General features: G+C 47.9%; 1 protein-coding gene across 1 annotated transcript; it reads right to left on the bottom strand.

Annotated features, from left to right (window-relative positions):
- Window positions 1-341: 341 nt before the first annotated feature.
- LOC101779189 (probable prolyl 4-hydroxylase 7) lies at window positions 342-4432 on the bottom strand. Its single transcript, XM_004983115.3, has 7 exons — window positions 4221-4432; window positions 4068-4125; window positions 3882-3986; window positions 1502-1559; window positions 1225-1400; window positions 1096-1156; window positions 342-892 (listed from the first exon to the last, which is right to left on the bottom strand). Exons 1-7 carry the CDS (start codon window positions 4358-4360, stop codon window positions 582-584), a joined length of 909 nt encoding a protein of 302 aa, XP_004983172.1. The 5' UTR covers window positions 4361-4432; the 3' UTR covers window positions 342-581.
- Window positions 4433-6875: the final 2443 nt, after the last annotated feature.

Below are 6875 nucleotides of genomic sequence, written 5' to 3'. Positions count from 1 at the left end.
AGTAACTAAACATGGCCATGGCCTAAAAGTGAAGAAGGGGGACAGTGACTATTCTCGCGCGTGTCAGCAACGTGCATCTTTAATTTCTGCAGCCAACAGCTATAAGCTCATAAAGGCAAAAGTTATTTCGTTTGGTAGATTGGTTACACACCCATAGGAGGCCATAGTAGGCTGTATGTTGCTGCAATTCAGTAGGCAACTGGACAACAGCTCAACAGGTGCAGGAACACCATTGACATACATACACACCCCGGAAAGCACCTCCTCCCCTCAACCTCCTAGCTTGTTTCAACAAATGAAGGGGTGTTTCATTTCCAAGAAGACAAGTTATCACACACCAATTGAAGGAAACAAGATTGCTCTATCGATTGCCATTGATTGGATTGCTCAACTGAAGAGGGTATTTGAAGTTTGGACAAAACATAAATAAGTGTTCTAGCTGTTGATTTCCTGGCCTGCATAGGTGATAACAGATAGCTCTCTGCCTCTCTTACATTTCCTTCTTCCAGGTCCATGCTATGCTCAGTCCTATCTACACCCGGGAATTGGGACAACTACATAACATGCAGCGGATTAATGGCTTACTCTGCGCATACTTTGCAGCTCTTCCGGCAGAAGCCAGGTGCTTCCTTGGTCCCTACCATGTAGTTAGGGTTCTTCGCGCACTCACCCACGGCCGCCCACTGGGGGCAGAGAACATTGTCGTCCTCACATCCGTCAGACGAACCTGACTGCTTGACAGGGAGGTCAAACGACCTCACATGGATCCATTTAGTAGCAGACCACTTCTCGCCTTCGATGACGGGGCAGCTCCCGTGCAAGCTGTCGGAATCTGTTGTTGCATCAGGGTGGAGACTGAAGAACAGAAGGGCGTCACCCTTTACCGGTTTAACTGCGGAGGAAGCCAACGTTTAGACATCAGAGTAAACATAAGTGGAAGGTATACCTAAGATATGCAAAGCTAGAAAGCCTACTGAGAAACTAGACTCAAGTCATGGACCAGGACCATAGTCATGTTACGTAAAAGCTGGCCAAGATCATAAAGCATGTATGTCTGCAAGGTAACTTCAGTTTTATCAGAAATGGCCGTCATACCTGCATATCCATTTCTTGCACACTCAGACCAGGTGTCGTCCTTGGGTTGTAATAGCTTCCCCTGTGGAATGTCTGAGTTACTGCAACTGACATTCTTAAGACAGTAACACAACAATGACAAGTAATTACCTCTGCATTGGGGAATATAGTCTCTCCGCCCTTCTCAATATTTGATAGGTACATAAGCACAGTAGCAATGCGGTGGCCCCCAAGGGCTTGATTATTTCTGTCATGGAAGTAGTCATAGTGGGGCTCATACTTCTCACCGTTCTGGTAGTGTAATATCTGAATGGATTCACCATTCTCTGAGCATGCCACAACAATAACATTAAGATTATTGGCAATTAAAAGGAAGGAAATGCAATCCAAAAGGGTTTGAGTAATTTAATTTAAGCTTTCAAGGTACCTGGTGGAAGAAATGTCCAAGCAGATATCCTCTCTTCTATTCTCTTTACCACTTCATCCTGCCAAGTGAATAGCTTAGTTAATATACTGATGTTTCATTTTGTTGTCCATACACAGGTAATTGTTTCTAGACAGTATGTAGGACTTTTATACTATTTTCTAATTCCAAATAAGCCATGACCTCGAATGTGAATGCGTGCTATCAAGAAACATATCCTGTTGATCAAACTGATTTGATTGCAGGCACGACTACCTAAAATTATTATGACGTTCTTGTTCAAAAAAAAAGGAAAAGTGGGTCATGTGCAGCCCATTAGGGCCCATGTCACAAAGGAGCAGGTCCATGCATCCCTACAGCTGGTGCACAGTTCATGAGTGGTTACTGTACATGCGAAGAATGACCATGTGGTCACCGCAGGCTTAGGGTTGTGTTGTACATAGGGATAGGATTGGGTTGAGCACTCTCCTTGATTCTAGAGGTTAATTAAAAGTCAAGGCAGCCCGTCTATATTTGGGCTTGTATATCTACTCACTAATCAAGAAATTTATCAAAGTTGCTAGCATCTCTATTCTATCTGTGGCCATGGTGTGGCCGCCAGTCATCGGCAATGAACAATGTTTGGGTTCAGGACCATGTAACCTTGCATATGACAGCATGTCTTGTATTCTGAACCTAGGGTAATGCCTCAGGTTCAACTGGCTAGTCCTAAACAATCACAGCAAGAGGCATCAGAACGAACGAGAGTTCAGACATTGAAACCCACAAGTGGAAGGTGGAACATGACTCAGCAACAGCTCAAAACAATCTGTCAAATGTGATAATAATGCACAAAGCTCAAATAACCAATATAAGCTGCCAAACATGACAAAACAAGTTGCACCATGTATGTGAAGAAGTGAGGGAGAGTGACCAGTTCCTGCACCCTAGCAAAACCAGAGCTTGGATAGTTCAGACAGTGAACTGAACCCAATAAAACACAATATATAAAACAAAGATACAATGGCAGTATAGAGCATGTATGTGTCAAACAAACTACAACAGAACAGGACCTCATTCCAAACAGTGTACAAACAAAACATGGCACTCTTACCTATCTAGCATAAAGAAATCAGTGGACCAAACTGAAAAGGCAAAGATGGCATACATCAAAATCCAGTCACCTTACGCCAAATATCAAGGGACGATAGACAATACTACTAACATAACTCTATTTTAGTATAAAGAGACAAGCAAGACCTTTCACAGGATAAATCCAACTGACACTACAATGTGGAAAGCAAATAAGAAGTCATCCTCATATGTTTTCTGTCATGTGCTTTAGGTACAATGTCTCATGTGAAAAATTGTGAGAAGTACATTATTTTTTAATTTCTTATTTTAAAACTTACACCAAATATGCACCCCATGAAACAAAAAACAACAAATCCATCTGGGCAGAGAGTATAGAGAGGCAGAAACCAGCAAGAATAAACAATCATTAGTGCTTTTGTGTATACAAGCACTGAGATTATATGGTCCTCTGGAATTCACATTTCTGCAATCGAGTATTGCTATACAGCAAAACAATTAGCAACCAGGAAAACAAAGCAAAGTTTAACCAAATAGACATGAATCAGTTCCGTTGACCTTAATTCAGTGACATAAGATATAAAGAGGACTAGGCAGCTAATCAAGTAATAAGATATTTTGTTTTGTAGTTCACATAGTACAGTGAAATTTACAACCAAACAGAACTGGCACATACCAACTGACCACACTTGAAAATATAAACAACAAAATCATTTAATAGAAGGAACGAACTTTCAGATCTTTATGCATAGACAGGCAAATAAACTTAACCCAATGGCAGATCCTTGTCATTTTACCTCTGGATAACTAAAGGTACATATGCTGGACATTCAATGGATCACCAAATCTATATTTTTACAAAAATGCAATTCATTAAAAAGAATCAAAAGTTACTCCTTTGAGCTATAGGTTACACAAAGTGAAACCCAGTACGAATATTCTGTATGAGCACAAGTAAAAAAAATAATTTAGTCATGGTAGTGACTAGCAATAATATCACCAAATCCATGTCCACAAAGAGCTATATAACAAAGATTTAATTGCATTCAAGCATTCTACCCATGCATCACCACTGTTAACACATGAACCATGTAGACCTATGAATTAATTTCAAGCAAGAAAAATGCCCTGCTATTTTAGAATTGCAATACCCAATGTAAGTTGCAAATGTTCCTTATCATCTTATTTCACTTTGTGAATGCACAAGCATTCACTTCCATTACTTCATACACAAGCACCAAATCTATATGAGACTCCTTCCTAGCTCCGAACCATAAAGAAAATGAAATCGATTGGAGTGCTGTTTGTTCACCTGCTTCTTCTCGAGGAACATGCCGGAGCTGGTGCGCACCTCGCTCTGGACGCTCTTCCCGGACTCGTTGTCCGCCACCATCGACTTCTCCAGCTTGTCCTTGGCCTTCAATCAACCACAAACCGAATCAATCGACCGACCAGAGCAGAAGTCACAAGCCAATCCAACCCATCCTCCGGCACTCACCAGCGCGATCAGGTGGTCGCACTCGGCATCCGTCAGGAACCCCTTGTGCAGGAACGCCCTACAGCCACACGGAACCACAGCCGTCAAACCCGCGCGCGACCTAGAGTTTTGTGGGGAGGGGAGAGCAGAGTGAGAGGGAGATCGGATCGTCACCTGGGACGCCACGACAGCTGGACCACGCGGGAGGGGTCGAAGCCGCCGGCGCCCAGGCTCGCCGCGGTGGCGGGGACAAATCCGTCGGCGAGTAGGAGCGCGACCGCGGCGGCGAGGAAGAGGTGGCGGTGGAAATCCATGGCGCCGCGAGATTGGGAGGACGACGGGTGGAGTGTTGGGGAAGAAGAAGCAGGGTTGTCAACCGTCCAGGCGCCGACGTGACGTGAGAGGGCCACTGACAGCGGGCCTGATAAACGTGGACCCCAATCGTCAATGAGCGAAGAGAGGAGGGTGCAGGACTGAGGGCTTTGCCAAGTCGTTCCGGAAGTTTCCAAACCCACGCGACTGGCACGGCATGTCGCTTCCTCGGCTGGGAGGCGGGATGCGGTAGCAATACGCCTTCCCACGAAAAGTATATCCTATCTTTTTATTCAAGTATTATTAAAGAAAATAGTATTACTATATCTAATTTTTTATTTAAGTGTTATTAAAGAAAATAATATTACTACGATAGTAGAATATATAAGTAAAATGTACTAACTCAAATCATCCGTTAAAATTCGTTTTCAAAATCTTTTTACCGCTTGAGCTCCGAATTTTTTCTTCGCGGCGAATTCGCCATCCCGGCACCGAAGCCGACCACCGTCCATCCGTGTTCTCCTTTTTCCTCTCCACGAGTCACGCTACATTCCGATCTTTTTTTTAGAGTTTGTGCAGACGGGACGACGCCAGGCTATAAGAGGCAGGCGAGATGGGCCTATTCGGCTCATTTCTTCTGTACATTTCAGCCCATTTATATACGGCCCAGCCCATCCTAACACTGATGCCCTACCCGTCCGACCTCCTCCACATCGCAGTCAGTCACCCGTGGCCACCCGTGGCCGCCGCATGCCGGCGACCAGCCGCCGCCTCACGGCGACGAGGAGCCATGCCCACCGGGAGCCCCCCGTGACGGCAATGAAGAGGTGCGCCCGACCTCCCCGCGACGAGGAGCTCCTGCGAGATCAGCCTCCGCCATCGCCGGCGACGACCACCCGCGACCGCAGCAGGGAACCCCCGCGCAGCAGCGACGAGGACTTGAGGAGCTGCCCCAGGCCGCCTGCAACGGAGCTGCTAGCTTGGGTGAGTTTCGATATCCACCTGCCCTGTTCTTGTATAGTAGCATACTAGCATCACATTAGAGATCTAGGGCTGCTAGCTTGGTACTGCTTGGGTGAGTTTCGATATCCCCCTGCCCTGTTCTTGTTTAGTAGCATGACATTAGAGATCTAGAGCTGCAACTGCAACTACTGGTTACTGATTAGAACATATTGCCTTTTTTTTCCTAAATTAGAACCTGCTATCATGTTATTTTGAGTATATAATAGACCTTAAATGTCTCAGGCAATTTGAGGAGATGTCGTCGTCGTCATCCTTACTCTCTGGCTCCAATACTGCGAGTGCTGAGCTTCCTCTAATCCCTTGCAAGATCTGCAATGGGGTGGTGATGGAGCGGGTCTCCAAACAATCAGAAACCATGTTGAGGAAGTTCTCCAAACAATAAGCAAACCGTCGCGCGTGCCCACGACCATTCCCGCAATCGCCGCCGTCTCTCTATTTTTTTTTCTTTTCATTTTCCTTCCCCTTTTCCCTTCCTTTTTCTCCCTTTTTCTTCAATTCCTTATTTTCTTTGTTTCTTTTTCTTTTTCCATTCCTCCCTTTTCCTCTCATGCTGCACCTTGCTTCTTTTTCCCCTGCGCACAGCTGCCGCATGCATGCATGCACCGATATTTTTTATTATTATTATTTCTTTCTTCCTGCCCGTCCCTAGCTCCCAACATGCACACGCTTACTTTCCTTTTTCTCCATTTCTTTTTCCCTGCTGCACTAGCTCTTTCTCCTACGCCTGGCTCCTTGGTCAGGCATGCATGCGCACCACAAGGCTCCCACGCACAGCGCCACCTCCTGGACCCCACACCTGCTGTGCCCCGTGGCCCCACCTGCACAACGCCTGGCCCTGCACCCTGCTGCGCCTGGCCCCCTGGTGCTCGCACGCGCCATAGCTGAGCTGCGCGTACCCAGCCCCGCATGCCTGCCGTCCTTAGCCCGCACATGCGCCACGCTCTTGCCCCCAGCACGCTCGCCTCTTGCTTGGCCGCGACGCCGTCCGCGCCTAGCCCTGCTTCCCAGCGCGCCGCGATGCCACGGTCCCCGCACACCCCCCACGCCAACAACCGCGCACGTCACACCGCTGCCTGCTTCGTGCCGTGCCACTGCCCCACGCCGCGCGACCGCACCTCGACACCGCTGCGCCGCACCAACAGCTCACCGATAGCACCCGACCACGCCATCCACGTGCATCGCCGCTCGAGCACGCCACCGCGTCCCTGTTCGCCTCGCCACGTGAGCCCGGTCCTGCCACACCGCGCACGTGCAGCTCCACCTCGCCACGCCACCGTCCTGTGCTTCGTCCTGTGCCCGAGCATCCCGGCCGCCATTAACTCCGCTCGTTCCTGTGTGCCGCCCGTCGGCAGCCCGCTCCACCTCGCCTCCGGACTATAAGAGGGCCTCCACTCCCCTCTCGACTCCACCACCGAGCTTCCCGGCCAACTCCCCTCACTCTAGTGCTTCCTGTGCTGTTCCCGCAGTCTCCCACCCGCCATCGTGAAGCCGCCT

The sequence above is a fragment of the Setaria italica genome, chromosome IX, assembly GCF_000263155.2.
Source record: "Setaria italica strain Yugu1 chromosome IX, Setaria_italica_v2.0, whole genome shotgun sequence".
Lineage (NCBI taxonomy): Eukaryota > Viridiplantae > Streptophyta > Magnoliopsida > Poales > Poaceae > Setaria > Setaria italica.
The sequence above is the reverse complement of the archived record's forward strand: the minus strand, read 5'-3'. Positions and strand labels throughout refer to the sequence as shown.